We start from the raw sequence: 18789 nt of genomic DNA, 5'->3' as shown, positions 1-18789 counted from the left end.
GACCCGAACGCGGGTCAACTACGGGGGGGTCCAGCGACATAGCCATTACGCTAACTGCTGGTTCCCACTATTAATCTTCATTGTAATAGATAAGGCAATTGAGTTGTAGAGAATTTAATTTCCCCAGCATAATACATTAGGTTGTCAGGAAAGTCATGATGTATTTTTCTGTTTTTTCATGCAAAAATGTATCATGACTTTCCAGACAACCTGTAGTAAGTAGTGTAAGTGCTGAGATAAAACCAAAGTATAGTACTGTGATTTCAGAGCCTATCCTGTCAAACATGACTCTGTTCAGCACTATCTAATAGATCTATAATGTAAGCTACATTTATTATTTCAAATTTTCTAATAGATACCTTAGAAAAGGTAAGAAAAATAAAAATGAAGTTAATTTTAATAATGTGTTTTACGTAACCTAATATATCAAAAATAGCAAATATCATTTTATGTTATCCATGGAAAAACATATAATTTTTTTTTATTATTTACTTATTTATTTTTTTATTTGCCAGATGGCACATACACTTACGAGAGTGAGAGGAAGAAAGAAAGCACCCCTCCATGGGGCATGGTCACACCACAGCCCCTTTTCCATTTCTCCATCCTATTGGGATTTTGGGTATGCACACACATGGGCCTAATGTGGTTTTCAAGCCAGTGCTGCTAAAATTCAAGTTGCCCAGTTGGCCATGTGTGATATGACTCCTCTAACCGTTAGGATATGGGGCCAGCCCAAGCTTATATATTTTTATAATACTGAATTTTGGACTAGCTACATTTTAAGTGCACAGTAGCCACATGTGACTAGTGGCTAAACTTACAATACAACTCTCTACTCTTCAACCTGAGGCAAGTCTGAAGCTTGGGAAAAGCGCAGAAGATGCCTTTGATTTGTAATAGCACTAGGTTATGTGACTGTGATGACTCTGAAGCAGCCTGTCTACCATTTTTCTAACTGATTGGGGCAGCCTCTCAGTCCTTGAGAGCCACAACAAAATCATTGAGAGATAGTTGTTCACAGTTACTTTCATTAAAACTGGGTACCCCAAAATGAATTCAAATTTATAAACTAGGGGATAATGTTTATTTTTTTTGCTGTTTCTACTCCTAACCCCCCCCCCCCTCTAGTTTTGGCTATAGAGCATATACACTTGCTGGAGATAGAGGCAGAGATAGAGGGAATGTGAGAAATCACCCCCTGGGGGGGTGGGGAATGACCACACTCCAATCCCTTCTCTTCCATTCTCCTCTTGGGATTCTGGGCAAACATGCACACACTCCTGGCACAACCCCTGAACCACTGAGTCTACAACTTGAACTATGGTCGGCCATAGGGGAGTCCAGAACCTCAACTCCCATGCCACTTGCTGGGCCAGAGTGTTCAGTATTTTAAAAGAATTTCCAGCATTCCTTTATATAATGATCTTTCATTATTACACTGTACATTTTGTAAGGCCTTATTAGTACCATTTTTAAAGCATTTGATTATGTGTTCTTACTTGATCCTCATTATAAACCAAGGCATTATCTCCATTTTTTACAAATGAGGATCAATTTTTGCAGAAGGATTTAAGTGACTTGCTTCGGTTTATAATAAAACTGAATCCCAAAAGCTGTTTTTTATACCCTGGTCTGTTTTGTTTTTCCACTGTGTCATTCAACTTTACTTGTGTATAGCAGATAGTTATGTTTATGAATTATGACCTGTTAACCACCTCAAATTTAAAAATACTAGCCTCTTCCCAGAAATATATCCCATAAAATTCTTTTGGGCTGTCTGAAAAGTTATGACACATTTTTGCATAGAAAAACAGGGACCAGCAGATGGCATAATCATCAAGTCGCTGCATTCCCACATAGTAGATGAGTTCTAGACCTAGTGGCTTCAAACTCACAACAGGCGTGTATGTGAGTATGTGCCCAAAATCCTTAGAGGAGAATGGAAGTGAAGGGATTATATCATGGCCATCCCCCATGGGAGAGGGGGAGGTTGATTTCTTGCTTTCTGTCTTTCCAGCGAGTGCACACTCCCTATTGCAAAAATCTCTCTAAGGAAAACAGAAAAATACATTATGACTTTTCCGAAGACCCAATATGTAATTATTACAGTACTCCATTTCCTGCTCAGTTGTTGACTCCTCCTGTACATGTCTGTTTAAGTTACCTGAGAAAGAATCCTAAACTTGAAAGCCTTTTGTTTTGATTTGGTGTTTGCTATTTTGTTTGGTCCTACATTCCACAGGATGAAGTCATCATGTGAGCATGTAACCAGTCAGGTAAATTAAGGAAGTATCTAGGGTTTTTTTGCCCTGTTTATTTTGTTCAAGAAAATCTTGACAGATAAATTGCATGTTGTCAAGCTAATGTTTATTTTCCCGAAAATGTTTCTGAAGTGAGACTTTAAAGCAGATACAAAGCCCCTTCTCTGCTCATTTTATACATGGAATTGGCATATGAGATTTTTTTGAATTTCTTTTGTTGGAACAAAGAGTTTCATCACTAAAACAATCACTGACATAGATTTTGGATTTATAGTTTGGATCAGTATACGGAGGACCTTGAATATAGCACAAATATTGAACTTTGTCTTACTGGCTCTGGGGAGCCACCTGATGAGAATGTTTTAGGTAGAGTAATGCTGAAGGTAGTTTCTGACAGGTCTGGGATCTGACTAGTTAAGATTAGCAGTAATGCCAGAGTCTAGGTATCCTAACTCGAGAGCTCAGTAATCATAAAAGCCTTTTTAACTAATTACAACAAATGGTATTTGTGTGGGACCGCTGCTAAGGCACATGATTGACTGACTGTCATTAGTCACATCCCAAGGTGACAGCACCGTCTGGTCATTCCTAGCCAGGTAAATCATACATACACTGATTATAGTACAATTGTTCTTAGTATTCTTCAGTTATTGTCATAGTGTGACTTGCCAATTTAATGTTTTTAAAAAATCTTTTTAGACTACATTTGTCTCAATTCCAGTGTTTTATCTGCCTTCGGTATTCTGCCGTAATGAGTTTGAACCAAGGCATAATTGGCACCGACATTTAAGGAAAGGTATTTAAGGGGAAAAAAATCACTAACTAATGAGAAGTTAAATATTTAGTTACTTACTCAGTTTTTTTTAACCTCTTAAGTGGTCATACTACTAATTGTAATATTTATACATAGTATGTACTTTTCATGGTTTAGAGAATTAAACAGAATCCCATATGTGAAGTGCTTAGCACAGTTGCAAACTAGATGGTGAATAAATGGTAGTTACTGTTCTTGTAATCATCATCATCATCATTGGCATTCACAGCTGGGTTATCAAGGATTGAGAGTCAGGAAGGCTAATTAGGAAATTCTTTAATGCTAGGAACTTAAACTTTTTCATAATGAAGGAAAGATAAAAAGAAGGAACTGAATGTGAGATATACTGAGAAAAGAATTGGTAGGGGGACCAGCAGCTGGCGTGATGGCTGTGTTGCTGGACTCCCATGTAGTCAACTGCGGTTTGAGTCCCATACCCTGTGGCTTAAACTCATGCTGAGCATGTGTGTGTGCATGCCCAAGATCCCGAGAGAATGGAGGAGAAGGGATTGCAGCGTGGCCACCCCCCTGGGGGACGATTTCTCGCTTTCTGTCTCTCTGTCTCTCTGACAAGCACATGTGCCTTATAGCAAAAACCTCTCAAAAAAAAAAAAAAAAACTTAAAAAAAAAAAAGAAGACTTGGTAGGACTTAGAGTATGAAAAAAGAGAATTTTCTCCCTCTTACGTTATCCTGGGTTTTTTGAACCAGATTTGGTCATTTTTATGCTTAACAGGTAACCAGATTACATATTGACAGAGGGAGTGTTGAATGGCTTGCCTTTATTTGTCTTAGCTCTAGCTCTTAGTAACTGGATGATCTTGGCTAAGCTTCTTAACTTCTGTCTGTCTTGGTAGTTTCATAAAATGAACGTGATGAAGTCATCTTTTTCAAAGGGCAATACTGTATATTCTTATAGTAGAGTCTGGCAAACAGTGAGGTGCAGTAAATGTGTGCTGCTATTATTATTGTATCATTTTACAGTTCTGTTAGGAATGTGTATTTAACAGGTTTTATTTTTACAACTTGCATTTTTATCTTAAAAGCTAGAATGAAACAGTTGCCTGCAGCAACAGTTCGCCTCCTTTCAAGTTCTCAGATAATTACATCAGTAGTCAGTGTTGTAAAAGAGCTCATTGAAAACTCCTTGGATGCGGGTGCCACAAGCATAGAGGTTAAACTGGTGAGTATCTTGGACAAGCCAAGTGTCTTTAAAGCAAAAAAGGGCTGGACAGATGCATTCTCCTAAAACTGTTATCTTTCTTTTCTTTGTACCAGTAAATTATTTTTCGGATATTAGACCCTTTATCTTAAGAGTTAATTCTGGCCCAGCTTTAAGGCCTGGTGTTTATGGCAGCTAGATCTCATGTGGCCAGCTGTGTGGTTTGAGTCCTGGACCAGGTGGCTTGAGAAATATGTTGAGCACATGCAAAATCCTGAAAAGGGGAGAGACGGAGAAACGAGGATTGTGGTGTGACCATTCCCAATTGGGGGTGCTTTGTCTTCTTCCTCTTTTTGGCGAGCATATGGGTCCTCCAACACACATAAAAAAGTTAGTTCTTAAAAATAAATTTTAAATCAAAATTATAGTAACACTAAAGGAGATCATAAAATACATTAAATAAGACCCCATTACCTAAAGCATCAGTTTAATGCTATAATTCGTACTAATATTTATATTGAGTTACTTTTTTTTTTTGGAGAGGTTTTTGCTATAGGGCACATGCACTCGCCAGAAAGACAGAGACAGACATAGAGACAGAAAGTGGGAAAATCACCCCTCGGGGGGATGGCCATGCCACAATTCCTCCTCTTCCATTCTCCTCTCAGGATCTTGGGCACACATGCATAAGCACCTGGCATGAGTTTAAACCACTGGGTCCGGGACTTGAACTGTGGTCAACTACATGGGAGTCCAGCGACATAGCTGTTATGCCAACTGCTAGACCCAGAGTTACTTATATATTTTATATATTCCCCTTTGTGTTTTATTTTTTCATCTAATTTTACTTCAAAATCATTTTTTAATTATCTTATAGTTTTCACATATTTATTATTCACTTATTTATTTTGCTATAGGGCATATGCACTCACCAGAGAAAGAGGGAGGCAGAGAGGGAGAGTGAGAAAGCATCCCCCAGGGGGATGGCCACACTGCAATCCTTTCTCTTCTGTTCTCCTCTTGGGATTTTGGGCAGTCATGCAGATATGTCTAGTGTGTTTTTCAAGCCTTCAGGTCCAGGACTTGAAGTATGCAGTTGTCCATACTGGATCTAGCCATCTTAAGCACCATGCTGCTGGCTGGCCCAGTTTTCACATATTAAATCATTTGAATTGGGATGGCTCCATGGTGTAATGTAATGCATTGCTTAAGAGTGGTCAGATCCTCGGGACCAGCAGTTAGCGTAATGGCTATGTCGCTGGACTCCCACGTTGTCGACCACGGTTTGCGTCCCGGACCCGGTGGCTTAAAACTCATGCTGAGTGTGTAAACAGGATCTCGAGAGGAGAACGGAGAAGAGATTGTGGTGTGACCATCCCCCCTGGGGGGTGATTTCTCACTTTCTGTCTCTCTCTCTGTCTGTCTGGTAAGAGCAAGCACCCTATGGCAAAAACCTCTCCAAAAAAAAAAAAAAAAAGAGTGGTCAGATCCCACATGGCAACCACTGTTCAGATCCCTGGGCCAGTCCACCTGAAAATATGATGAGCACACGTAAGTGCCCAAGATCTGAGGGCTGGAGAACTGGAGAAGGGGGACCATAGAGTGACCATACACTGGAGGGTGCTTCTGTATGCACATGCTCTATCATGAATAATAAAAAAGATGTTATAAAAATGCCACTAGAAGAAAAAATTACTTGAATTAATGTGACTTAACAGCACTCATTATAATTTATTGCAGTTAGTTTTTATGTCTGTCTCCCCTGTTCTAGATGGCTAATTCATAGAAGCAAGGTCTGTGTTTTATTCATTTTTGTGCTATTTATACTTGACCAGTACCTGGTACCTTTTGGAAGGTGATTGAATTGGATTGAATGTAGGGATACATTTTTTAAATCTTCTAATCATTTACTTATGCTATTTCTAGAACTATGGTATTTGAAATAATGTTGGTAGGAATGTTTTTGTGGAAAAGGGATAATCTTTACCATCTGTCAGGTAAATTCTTTTTTTAAAAAAAGAATGTGGTACTCATAGAAAGGATGATCACTATAAGAATTTAGATTTTTGTTTTATGTATATTTTATATTTTTAGTATTAGAATATAAAACTAAGTTATGATTTGAGGGTTTTGTTTATTTGTTTGTTTTGTTTTTGGAGAGGTTTTTGCTATAGAGCGCGTGTGCTCGCCAGATGAGAGAGACAGCAGAGAGGCAGAAAGCGAGAAATCACCCCCCGGGAGGATGGCCACACTGCAATCCCTTCTCCTCCATTCTCCTCTCGGGATCTTGGGCACGCACGTACACGTGCCTGGCGTGAGTTTTTTAAGCCACCAGGTACGGAACTCGAATCGCTGTCGACTTCATGGGAGTCCAGTGATATAGCCATTACGCTAACTGCTGGTCCCTGATTTTAGGGTTTTTCACCCAGGTTTTCAGATTACAGACCCACCAAAGTTACCAAATTAGATGTGTTTTAGCAATCTTTTGTTTGGTGACTATTTGCAGAAAGAAATTTAGAAAGCTAAAATGTAGTTAACATTTTAAGTTTTCTTATGAAGACAAAAAAGGAGAAAATATTAAAAATTAAGTTGCAGCTAGCCTTATAGCAAAGTGGTTAAGCCCTATGCATAGATAGCTAGAACCCACAAGGCTAACTATGGTTCAAATCCCAGACAACCCACTGACTTGAAAAACACACCAGGTACATGTTGTGCATGCCCAAAATTCTGATGGAATGGAGGAAAAAGGATTGCGGTGTGACCACAACCCTCTGGGGATTCTATCTCTAACAAGCTCACATGCCTACTGGCAGTAAAAAATAAATTGATTTGGGGCCAGCAGGTGGCATAGTGGTTAAGGCACTGGACTCCCACATGACTGACTGTAGTGGTTTGATAGTAGGACCTGGTGGCTTGAAAATCACACCAGGCATGTGTGTCTGTGTGCCCAAAATCCCAATAGAAGAATGGAGGAGAAGGGATTGTGGCATGGCCATCCCCTTGAGGGTAATTTCTCACTGTCTCTTTCTATCTATCTCTGGGGAGTGCATGTGCTCTATGGCAAAATGAAATGAAGTAAATAAGTAAAAATCACAATTATTAAAAAAATAAGTAAATTATGTTGAATAATGATAATTTCTAGACTCTTGGTGGGTAGAGCAAGTGGTGTTTTGTTGGTGGTAATCTGTTCATTTAGTGGATTAGTCATAAGAATGTGTATATAATTCAGAAGATATTAGTCAAGTTTAAACATAAATTATCATAAATACATACTATACCACAACAATAAAAAGAAGCCTTAAAGATTAGACTTTACCTTATGGTAGTAACAGTCCAGAAAAAACAAGCAACTTACTTGTGGCATAACTAGGAATTAGTAAGACTAAAAAATTTAAATGTATTTCCGTAGTGTCATGCCGCTATAAAAGGTGAATAAGTGACAGAATTGTTTTATTTGTATTTTTTTTTTCCATTTCTAAATGCAGTACCAGTTCAATGTTCTTATATACTAAGGGTTTTTTCTTTTTACTTAACTTTTTATAGGAGAACTACGGATTTGATAAAATTGAGGTGCGAGACAATGGTGAGGGTATCAAGGCCGTTGATGCACCTGTAATGGCAGTGAAGTACTACACCTCAAAAATAAATAGTCATGAAGATCTTGAAAATTTGACAACTTACGGTTTTCGTGGAGAAGCCTTGGGGTCAATTTGCTGTGTAGCCGAGGTAAGGCAATTTATGGTGACTGTTTTAGAGATTTCATCATCACGGACTATTAGAATTAAGAGTAAACCAACTCATTAGTTGGCAAAGTATGTTTTAAATTTATTTTTATTTTAGGGTAAAATATATATAATATAAAATTTACCAATTTAACTTTAAGGTTTTTTTTTTTTAATACTTTATTCATCATGATAAAGCTTATATGTATGCATGTGAGACAGAGAGAGAGAGAGAGAGAAAACGCACTCTCCACACTTCCGGTCATGTTATGACTCCCTTACTCAAGTCTTCCAGACTATCAAATTCTGGACACTCATGTCTGTACCCAGTGTGTTTCAGGCTGACCAGGCCATGGGTTCTAACCACAGTAGCCATGTGGGATCTAGCTTCTCTTGAGCAGTCCTTTACCATTGTACCACCGAGCCAACATAATCAGTATAACTATTTTAAGTATGCAGTTCAGTGGCATTAAGAGCATTCATAGTTTTGTGCATTCATTACCATTATCTATCTCCAGAATTTCTTTATCATCCTGAATTGAAACTCTGTATCCAGAAAACAATAAATCCCATTCCTTTTGGTCTCCATCTTCTGATAACTACTATTCTACCTTCTCTCAGTGAATTTGACTATTCTGGGTACCCCATATAAGCAGATTCTTAACAATATTTTTTCTTTTGTGTTTGGTTTATTTCACTTGGCTATTATAGAAGTTCTATATTTTGTTTTAGGACATAATATTTTTAAACTATTTTCCAAATGTGGCAGATAGCCTTTGAGCTTTATTTTTTGCAGGCTATTTTTCAGAAAAGATATAATTTGGCATTTCTGTATTTCTGAGAAGATGTATACAACCGTTGTGAGCTGAAGTTGGTCATTATCGGATTTGCCTGCTAGGTGGCAGCACAATACTTAGTCTTTATAAATATGTTGCATGTGAGCCATGTGATTTATACAAATCTTTCCTGTACTTCCGATTTTAGAAGACAGTTTGCAAGCCTTTGTCCATTGTTCACTATCTTGTATCTTTGATTATCTAAACCCATTTCATATCTCAGTTTATCATTTTGTCTTTTGTTTTACTTTTTAGGCATTCAAATGGCCTTGAGTATAAATAGTTAAAATAATTTTGCTCATCAAAATTACAAAAGAATTGTCAAGTATCACTATAATAGAAAACTAAACATTTTAAGAAGTTGCATTACTTTACACATTGCAATGTCAGGCATTAAACAATCTTAGAAAATTAACAGAGCATTTTATGGAATCTCCTTTCTTGTAAACCTTTAGGAAAACCATACATAGATAAGTGTGTGTGTGTGTGTGGTGTGTGTGTGTGTGTGTGTGTGTGTGTGTGTGTGTGTATACACATGCATGTGCACGTACTGTGGATTTTTAGAGATACATTCTCCATATCAAGACAATTATCGACTCCACGGAAGGTACTCTTGTGCTTTTGTGCAGTCAGTTCTCTTCAGAGGTAATCAGTATTCTTTTTTTTTCGGAGAGGCTTTTGCTATAGGACACGTGTGTTCACCAGAAAGACAGAGATAAACAGAGACAAAAAGCAAGACATCACCCTCCAAGGGGGATGGCCACGCCGCAATCCCTTCTCCTCCATTCTCCTCTCGGGATCATGGGTACGCACACACACACGCACCCAGAATGAGTTTAAGCCACCTGGTTCGGGACTCGAACCATGGTCAACTACATGGGAGTCCAGCGACATAGCCATTACGTTAACTGCTGATCCCAGAGGTAATCACTATTCTGATTTCTGTCAAAACAAGCTATACAATTTCTTTTTATTTTAATGTTTCTTTTTCTTTTTGTCAGTGGGCACATGTGCTTAACAGAGAGAGAGAGAAGGGGGGAGGAGAGAGAGAGAAAGAACCCCCTTCTCCAAGTGGGGAATGGACATGCAGTAAACCTTTTCCCTCCAGTTCTCCATCCTGCCAGGATTTGGGGCACACATGTACATGCTCATGTACAGAGTGTTTTTCAAGCCATTGGGGCCAGGATTCAAACCATGGTTGGCCAGGTAGAATCCATTTTTCTGTGCATAGCAGTTAACCACTGCTACAGGGTCGGCTGTCTACCTGTTTTTAAACTTTATATAAATGGAATCTGACAGTCCATATTTTGTGAGGTATTTATTTAAAGTGTCTTGCTATGCGGTGATTTTCCTGCCCCACTCTGCCAAGTCACTAAGAGTGTCGGTGCATGTCACTGTGACTGGCCTTTGAGGTTGGACTAGAAATCTAACCTGGGCTTCTTGCATGGTCCCAAACTGTGAGGTACAGTGTCTTAGCAGTGCCCTTCACCATAGCAGGACCACACGGACAGTTTCTGATGATGATTTAGGTTTGGTTGTACCTGAAAGCCATAGGAAATATAGAAATGGAAGGACCCTGGTGCACCACCCACATCCCCCACTTCCAGACTGAGAACTTCCCCCCCCCCCAGCTGCCAAGAGAATGGGCAACTAAATGCTCACAGCTGAGTCTCCCCTTGTCCTGACCTTAGCTGAAGAGAGCTACCTTACCTGGGTCATGCAGGGCAAGCTGCATCCAATGACTGGTTGATGAGGGAATGTTCAGGCGAAGTCCCTTCCTAGACAGCTCTGCCCTGCTCCCACAAGTGATTTCTCCAGAGCTCTCCCTAATAAACTTCCTGCTAATTAATCTCCATCTCAGAGTCTGCTTCATGGGTGACCAACCTATTGTACAATGTAGGTTCAGTCTTTTTCTATTACTGATGAGGAAACTGGTGTCTTTTTTTTTTTTTTTTGAAATTTTTTTTGCTATAGGGCACATGTGCTCACCAGAAAGACAGAGACAGAGAGATAGAAAGCGAAAAAATCACCCCCCAGGGGGGATGGCCACGGTGCCATCCCATCTCCTCCATTCTCCTCTTGGGATCTTGGGCACGCACGTGCATGTGCCCGGCGTGAGTTTAAGCCACCAAGTCCAGCACTCGAACCGCAGTTGACTACATGGGAATTCAGTGACATAGCCATTATGCTAACTGCTGGTCCCGAAACTGGGGTCTTTTGGAGCCAACTTACCCCAACTTCAAAACAGTCTCGAGACCAGCAGTTGGAGTAGTGGCTATGTCACTGGACTCTCATATGGTCAGCCACGGTTAAAGTCCTGGATCCAATGGCTTAAACTCATGCCAAGTGTGTGCCCAAGATCCTGACAGGAGAATGGAGGAGAAGGGATTGCGGTCTGGCCATCCTCACTGGGGAAGTGATTTCTCACTTTCTGTCTCTCTGTCTCTCTCTTTCTGGTGAGCGCACACACCCTATAGCAAAAATCTCTCAAAAAAAACCAGTCTCTAATATCAATCTACTGATACTTTTTTTATCTAGTGTTTGCTGGGTCCTGTGCTAGGTAGTGTATTTCTTTCTTTTTCTTTTTTTTTGGAGAGATTTTTGCTACATGGTGCGTGCACTTGACAGACAGACAGAGAGAGACAGACAGAAAGCGAGAAATCACCCCCCAGGGGGGATGGTCAAGCCGCAGTCCCTTCTCCTCCATTCTCCTCTTGGGATCTTGGGCACGCACGCACACACGCCCAGCGTGAGTTTAAGCCACCGGGTCCGGGACTTGAATTGCGGTCGATTACGTGGGAATCCAGCGACATAGCCATTACGCTAACTGCTGGTCCCCTAGGTAGTGTATTTCAAAGGAGTTTTATACAGTGAAGTAAATAGAATATGAAAATATGACCTTTTCAGGAACATAATGGGTCTATTGTAAACCCGAGAATTCAGTCCTCATTTCATGCCTCCCGTACTGAGTTCGCCATAGTAAGGATGTTGTTTTCTTTCTAACGTTACTAGGTGATACTAGGAATGTATTTATAACCTTAATAGTACTTTCATATTAAAATAATGAATACACCTAGGCCTACAGTGGTAAGTTCAGTAGATAAGTTGTCAAAAATAGTCGAGTTGAAACTAACATGGAAAGATTCTGAATATGGATTGTTTCATGAACACAAAAAGTAATATGTTTGTGGGCAAGGGACCCAAATTCCACCTGGACTATGGCAGTTCAGTTTCCAGGCCTGGTGGCTTGGAAATCACAGTGGGCACATGTGCGTGTGTGCATATCCAGAATCCTTACAGGGGGAGAAATGGAAGAGAGGGAATTGTGGTGTGATCATGCCCCACTAGAGGGTGCCTTCTTCCCTTCTCCATCTCTCTCTTTCTCTCTCTGGCAAGTATATGCTCCCTATGGCAATTTAAAAAACAAAATAAAATAAGAAAGTAATGTGTTGGGCCAGCTGATCGTGTAATGGTTAAGGAGGCTGGATCCCACACAGCCAACTGCATAGTTCAAGTTCCAGACCTGGTGACTTGAAAGGTAATGCTGGGTGCATATGCGTACATGCCCAAAATCCCAAGAGGAAAAGGAATTGCGGCATGGGTTTGATTTCTCACTCTCTCTCTGTAGGTACACACACAGTATAGCAAAAAATTAAAAAATGGAAAAGAGAACAGAAAGGAAAATGTTTTAAAGTCAGTTATATTGAAAAATAAATGTTGCTATTCAGGAAAATTTAAATAAGTTAATGCTTTTTGGTTAAAAAGTTCACTTTTTAAATGTAATGAATATTCTTTAGCATACAGAAAAAATTGAGGTTTCTTATATCGAAGTTGCATACTTATTTTATAGACTAGCTTCTATAGATGAAAATTTTTAGATGAAGATTACATTTTCATAATAAAATTTAATGATTTGGCTATTTTATTTACCAAACTTATTGATACAGATAATTTTTCTTTCTTTCTTTCTTTTTTTTTTTTTTTTTTTTTGAGAGGTTTTTGCCATAGGGTGCGTGCGCTCACCAGAGATACAGAAAGCGAGAAATCACCCCCTGGGGGGATGGCCATGCCGCAATCCCTTCTCCTCCATTCTCTTCTTGGGATCTTGGGCACATGCACCCGGCTTGAGTTTAAGTCACCGGGTCTGGGACTTGAACCGCAGTCTACTACATGGGAGTCCAGTGACATAGCCATTACGCAAACTGCTGGTCCCAATACAGATCATTTTAAAGTCTTATGATTGTAAGCCATCACAGATTGGATAGGTGGATAATATGTAATTGAGATATAATTTTCTCATACTGTTACATGACCACCACCAAAATTCTACTTTTCGAAATTGCTTTTTGTTAGATTATTATTTTTTTAATAATTATTTATTTAATTTTATTTATTCATTCATTTATTTTTTAGTTTGAGCAGAGAGAGGGAGGCAGAGGGTGAGAATGAGAGAGAGAAGAAGTGAGAAAGCAAGCCACCAGATTCAGGACTTGAACCCTGGTTGGCCATGTGGGAGTGTCCAGTGCCTTAACCACCATGCCACCTGCTGGTCCCCTTGTTAGATTATTTTAAAGACATTAATAATTTTAGTTATAAAAAGAAAAATTAAGGGCAAGCCCCACAGCTTAGGGGTTAAGTGCTCTGCATAAGGAACTGGGTTCCACATGGCCAATTGTATATTGAATCCTAGCCCCAGCAACGTGAGAAACATGACAGGCACATGTACACGTGTGCCCAAAATCCTAATAGGCTGGAGAAATAAAGAAGAGATAGCATCATGACCATGCCACATTGGTAGGTGCTCTCTCTCATGAATGTATGTACCCTCTGGTAATTTAAAAAATAAACTTTAAGTTAGACTTTCAAAAAAATTGACTAAAGAAATCTAAATTACGTCTAACTCTGTATTTTTTTTTGAAGAGAGAATTTTGCTATAGAACACATGTGCCCAGAGAGAGACAGAGAGACAAAAAAGTGAGAAATCACCCTCTGGGTGAATGGACACACTCAAATCCTACTCCTCCACTCTCCCCTTGGAAATTTGGGGACACATGTACATGCTCCCAGTGTAAGTTTCAAGCTGCCAGGTTCAGGACTCGAACTGTGGTCAGCCATGTGGGAGTTTTGCAATGTAGCCATTATGCCATCTGCTGGTCTCACTGTGTAGTCTTTATTTAAATACTTGGGAAGAGTGGGCAGTTTTCCTAATTTATCATTTATAAAATAACATCCAGTCTTAGATTTAAGCAGTCCAAAGGAATAAAACATTATCTTTTAATCTACATAATATACTCTTTGTGTTTAAAAATGGAATTATTCCTTCCATAGTAATCTATGATGAAGGTAAGTGTGTTGGTGACCAACACAATTGACTGATATGGTTTTCCTTAAAATCGAATCAGCAAGTACAACTTATTTTGAAACTTACTATTGTTTGTTGGACAATGATTTTTGAGATATTTGTCATTCTTCAGTGCAATATTTTTGGTACTAATTATTAAGCCTATTGACTAAAATGAACTAAAGATAGTAAAAATCTAGTTTGGCCTGCCTATAAAAAAGTTTTTTTTAGACTTCTGCTATAGGACTTCTAAGCTTGCTGGAGAGACAGAGCAAGAAATCATCTCCAGAGGGGATGGCCATGCCACAATCCCTTCTCCTCCATTCTCCTCTTGGGACTTTTGGCACACAAGCAGATGTGCCTGACCTGAGTTTTAAGCCGCCAGATCTGGGACTTGAGCCATGATTGACTATGTGGGAGTTCAGTGAGGTAACTATTACGCCATCTGCTGGTCCATATAAAAATCTTTATAAAGTCTATTTGTATATGTTCTTCACATCACATAATAAAATACATATAATAAAATATTTTATTCCTCTTCAGATTGATATCTTACATGTTATATTATAAATAATATTTTTCTTCCAAAGAAATATTTAAGAAACACATTTAAACATTTTTTTTTGGTAGACACTTTTGCTATAGGGTGCATGCGCTCACCAGAAAAATAGAGACAGAGAGACAGAAAGCAAGAAATCACCCCCCAGGGGGGATGGCCATACTGCAATCCCTTCTCTAGTCTCCTCTTGGGATTTTTGGGCATGTACGCACAAGCGCCTGATGTGAATTTAAGCCACAGGGCCTGGAGCTTGAACTGCAGTCGACTACATGGGAGTTCAATGACATAGCCATTACGCTAACTGCTGGTCCCGTAAACACATTTAAACTTTTTTTTTTTTTTTTGGAGAGATTTTCACTATAAGGTGCGTGCGCTCGCCAGACAGACAGAGACAGACATAGAGACAGAAAGCGAGAAATCACCCCCCAGGGAGGATGGTCACACCACAATCCCCTCTCCTCCATTCTCCTCTTGGGAACTTGGGCACGCACTCACATGCGCCCGGTGTGAGTTTTAAGCCACTAGGTCCGGGGCGCGAACCGCAGTCGACTACGTGGGAGTCCAGCGACATAGCCATTACGCTAACTGCTGGTTCCCAACACATTTAAACTTTTGAACTGGATTTTAAGTGAAGGCCAAATTACACCTTGGTTTTAGGAAGAATGCAAAACAGTTTTATTCTTTAGTTTTCTTAAATGACACGGGCAAACTCTGAACTAGGAGTCTGAAGCCTAATTATAAACCCAACTATCTGAATGAGACTTGGCCAAAGGTATAAAACAGGTTAATTTCTCTCAGATTTATTTTTTAAACTTAATTGATTAATTAATTAATTAATCTTGTTTCAGTTTGATGAGAGAGGGACAGAGTAAGAGAGAGAGAGGGAAGGTGAGAAAGCAAGCCACCAGGTCTGGAACTCTCAAACCATCAGTCATGTGGGAGTCCAGTGCCCTTAACCACTATACCACCCTGCCAGCCCCCACTCTCATTTTTTAAATCTGTTGTTTATAATGAAGATAGTGAGACAAGGGTCAAATAAAATAATACATATTAAAGTACCTTGAATGTTGTCTATGTCATACAGTAAGCAAGTTCAACTTTGTACTTGGACGTGAAAAATAATATACGGCTTTATTATATAGGCAATGAAATCATCAGACTTGCTTGTTGTTCACCAACCTTGTAGTACAGTCCATAGGAAACTGAACTACACTGCTCACTGTGACATGGCCAGCTGCATTTGGCTCTCTGTGCACTCTTGATGTGCACATTCCTGCCCAAGCTCTTGACAAGCTGGAAGCCTGGGGAAGAGGAATCGTGGTGTGACGCAACCCAGTGAAGGGTGTATCTCTCATCTCTCTCTGTAGCTTGTGTGCACACACTTGCATGAATAAAATTAATAAACTTAAAAAATACAATCAGGGTCTCACTGTTGGACTCCTACCTCAGCCTCCTGAGTAGCTGGGTTCACAGGTGTTTGCCACATGCTCAGCATTTTCTTTTTTCTTTTTTTTTTGGAGAGGTTTTTGCTATTGGGTGTGTGCGCTTGCGAGAGAGACAGAGAGACAGAAAGCAAGAAATCACACCCCAGGGGGATGGCCACGCCTCAGTTCCTTCTCCATTCTACTCTTGGTCATGCACACACACACGCTTGGCATGAGTTTAAGCCACCAGGTCTGGGACTCGAACTGCAGTCGACTACATGGCAACATAGCCATTACACCAACTGCTGGCCCCCATGCTCTGCATTTTCATACAGGGTTTTGCCATGTTGCCTGGGCCAGCCTTGGGCTCACGATCTTCTGCCTCAGCCTCGTCTCACTGGGATTATAGGTACATGTTACTAGGCCCAGCACTGACATTGGATTGAGAGTCAAACCTGGACCTCTGAGTGTGTTCCCAGTATGAGGAACAGCAGTGTCTTAGAAGCATGCACCACCCTGGCTGGGCCTCAGATTTGCTTATTTTAACCATGATCTGCAAGCAGTATTTCAACATAACATTAGAAGTTTCTGCAGATTCCTACATATTTTGGGGCAATTCTTCCTAAAATTTATCAGACATTCATAGGGAAGTTTCTTCTAATTCTCACTAAAAATCTTCATTCCGTAGCATCATTTTGCCTTTTGCCTCCCTTATTTTTCCCGCAGGAGAATCAGAAGAGTGGATAGCCAATATCTGTATTATAATTATATTTATTGGTTCTTTCAGCCAATTTTTTTTAAAAGGTTTTTGATGGGCTTGCTGGAGAAAGAGAAAGCGAGAGAGAGAAATTAGGAAAATGAGAAATCACCTCCTGGGGGCATGGATACACCACAATTCCTTGTCGTCCATTCTCCTCTCAGGATTTTGGCGGTCCACACACATGTGCCCAGAGTGATTTTCTAGCTTCCAGGTCTGAGATTCAGACGAGGGTCAGCCATATGGGAATCCAGCACTTTAACAACTATGCCACCTGCTGGCCCCCAGCCAACATTTTTTAAGTGGTTACAATGCGTTGGTGACTATTTGAACCTATCAAGGTCATTGTGCATACTTTTGTGATGACAATACAGGGTCTGTAGGTTTGTTTGTGCTTTATGTCACATTAAAACAAAAACCTCTTTAACTTAGAGGGGCAGGCAGAATGAAAATCTAAGTTATTCTGTTTTGAAGGAGAGAATTGGGACTCCCTTATTTTGGGGCCTAAGGAGAAGCCTCTAGCATCATTCTGATGAATCTAAGCCAAGCAGATAACTCCTGAGTCCTTTTCCACTGTGCATAGTGCCTCCTGTATCCTCTGAACCACAGTAGGGGAGCTTGCAAATAGACAAGGGGATTTTAAAAGTATTTGGAGTATTCTGGTTTTTACATGCAGCTTCCTTGCAGATAGTAGAACTCTGTTAAATGGAGAAGAGCCAGGGCCAATATTTCTGGTGGTGGTTCCACTTAGGATGGGGTAAAATAATATACGGCTTTATTATATAGGCAATGAAATCATCAGACTTGCTTGTTGTTCACCAACCTTGTAGTACAGTCCATAGGAAACTGAACTACACTGCTCACTGTGACATGGCCAGCTGCATTTGGCTCTCTGTGCACTCTTGATGTGCACATTCCTGCCCAAGCTCTTGACAAGCTGGAAGCCTGGGGAAGAGGAATCGTGGTGTGACGCAACCCAGTGAAGGGTGTATCTCTCATCTCTCTCTGTAGCTTGTGTGCACACACTTGCATGAATAAAATTAATAAACTTAAAAAATACAATCAGGGTCTCACTGTTGGACTCCTACCTCAGCCTCCTGAGTAGCTGGGTTCACAGGTGTTTGCCACATGCTCAGCATTTTCTTTTTTCTTTTTTTTTTGGAGAGGTTTTTGCTATTGGGTGTGTGCGCTTGCGAGAGAGACAGAGAGACAGAAAGCAAGAAATCACACCCCAGGGGGATGGCCACGCCTCAGTTCCTTCTCCATTCTACTCTTGGTCATGCACACACACACGCTTGGCATGAGTTTAAGCCACCAGGTCTGGGACTCGAACTGCAGTCGACTACATGGCAACATAGCCATTACACCAACTGCTGGCCCCCATGCTCTGCATTTTCATACAGGGTTTTGCCATGTTGCCTGGGCCAGCCTTGGGCTCACGATCTTCTGCCTCAGCCTCGTCTCACTGGGATTATAGGTACATGTTACTAGGCCCAGCACTGACATTGGATTGAGAGTCAAACCTGGACCTCTGAGTGTGTTCCCAGTATGAGGAACAGCAGTGTCTTAGAAGCATGCACCACCCTGGCTGGGCCTCAGATTTGCTTATTTTAACCATGATCTGCAAGCAGTATTTCAACATAACATTAGAAGTTTCTGCAGATTCCTACATATTTTGGGGCAATTCTTCCTAAAATTTATCAGACATTCATAGGGAAGTTTCTTCTAATTCTCACTAAAAATCTTCATTCCGTAGCATCATTTTGCCTTTTGCCTCCCTTATTTTTCCCGCAGGAGAATCAGAAGAGTGGATAGCCAATATCTGTATTATAATTATATTTATTGGTTCTTTCAGCCAATTTTTTTTAAAAGGTTTTTGATGGGCTTGCTGGAGAAAGAGAAAGCGAGAGA

General features: G+C 40.2%; 1 protein-coding gene across 7 annotated transcripts in view; it reads left to right on the top strand.

The window, feature by feature from the left end:
- The window catches only part of PMS1 (PMS1 homolog 1, mismatch repair system component), a 124872-nt gene that overhangs the window by 24359 nt on the left and 81724 nt on the right, over window positions 1–18789 (top strand). For 5 of the 7 annotated variants that reach the window (XM_027771563.1, XM_027771562.1, XM_027771560.1 and 2 more), the window contains 2 exons: window positions 4124–4260; window positions 7783–7965. In XM_027771563.1, coding sequence (XP_027627364.1) covers window positions 4129–4260; window positions 7783–7965 — 315 coding nt within the window. In that variant the 5' untranslated portion in view covers window positions 4124–4128. The remainder of the gene's footprint in view (window positions 1–4123; window positions 4261–7782; window positions 7966–18789) is intronic. The other 2 variants (XM_027771561.1, XM_006147835.3) reach the window with 1 other exon arrangement.

The sequence above is a fragment of the Tupaia chinensis genome, unplaced genomic scaffold, assembly GCF_000334495.1.
Source record: "Tupaia chinensis unplaced genomic scaffold, TupChi_1.0 Scaffold000225_1, whole genome shotgun sequence".
NCBI lineage: Eukaryota > Metazoa > Chordata > Mammalia > Scandentia > Tupaiidae > Tupaia > Tupaia belangeri.
Note: the sequence above shows the minus strand (reverse complement) of the source record. Positions and strands in the feature narration are given on the sequence as shown.